The sequence below is a fragment of the Penaeus monodon genome, chromosome 15, assembly GCF_015228065.2.
Source record: "Penaeus monodon isolate SGIC_2016 chromosome 15, NSTDA_Pmon_1, whole genome shotgun sequence".
Taxonomy (NCBI): domain Eukaryota; kingdom Metazoa; phylum Arthropoda; class Malacostraca; order Decapoda; family Penaeidae; genus Penaeus; species Penaeus monodon.
Genome location: NC_051400.1, coordinates 13,610,836 through 13,611,201, shown reverse-complemented (window position 1 = coordinate 13,611,201; position 366 = coordinate 13,610,836). Strand labels below are relative to the sequence as shown.

Below are 366 nucleotides of genomic sequence, written 5' to 3'. Positions count from 1 at the left end.
TTTGTGTGTATGTAGGGAGGGGGATGAGACTGAGATGGGGGAAGGACAGGATGTTTGTGTATGAATACGTGGGTTTAACTAAATGTATGTATATATCCTTGTATAGATATCCTAATGTACATCGTATATCCATATAACATATAGACTAACAATCATTCTGAAGTGCAACCTTTTTTTTTTTTAACATCAATTATCATCACTAATTTACTGATATTGACTCGTCGTTTCCAGCTGCACAAGATCTTCAATCAAATTCGCTACACTTTCGCTAATAATTTAGCAAACAGCCGATGGTATCCGCTGGAAGTAAAGGCTCAATTGACATCAAAGGTAAGATGCCTCACTGTTAGTAGTGGAATAATAATA

At 35.8% G+C, this 366-nt stretch overlaps 1 protein-coding gene across 1 annotated transcript in view; it reads left to right on the top strand.

Annotated features, from left to right (window-relative positions):
- LOC119581756 (endothelin-converting enzyme 2-like) overlaps positions 1-366 on the top strand; it is a 106,974-nt gene that overhangs the window by 96,776 nt on the left and 9,832 nt on the right. The window contains exon 9 of the mRNA XM_037929889.1: positions 232-330. Coding sequence (XP_037785817.1) covers positions 232-330 — 99 coding nt within the window. The remainder of the gene's footprint in view (positions 1-231; positions 331-366) is intronic.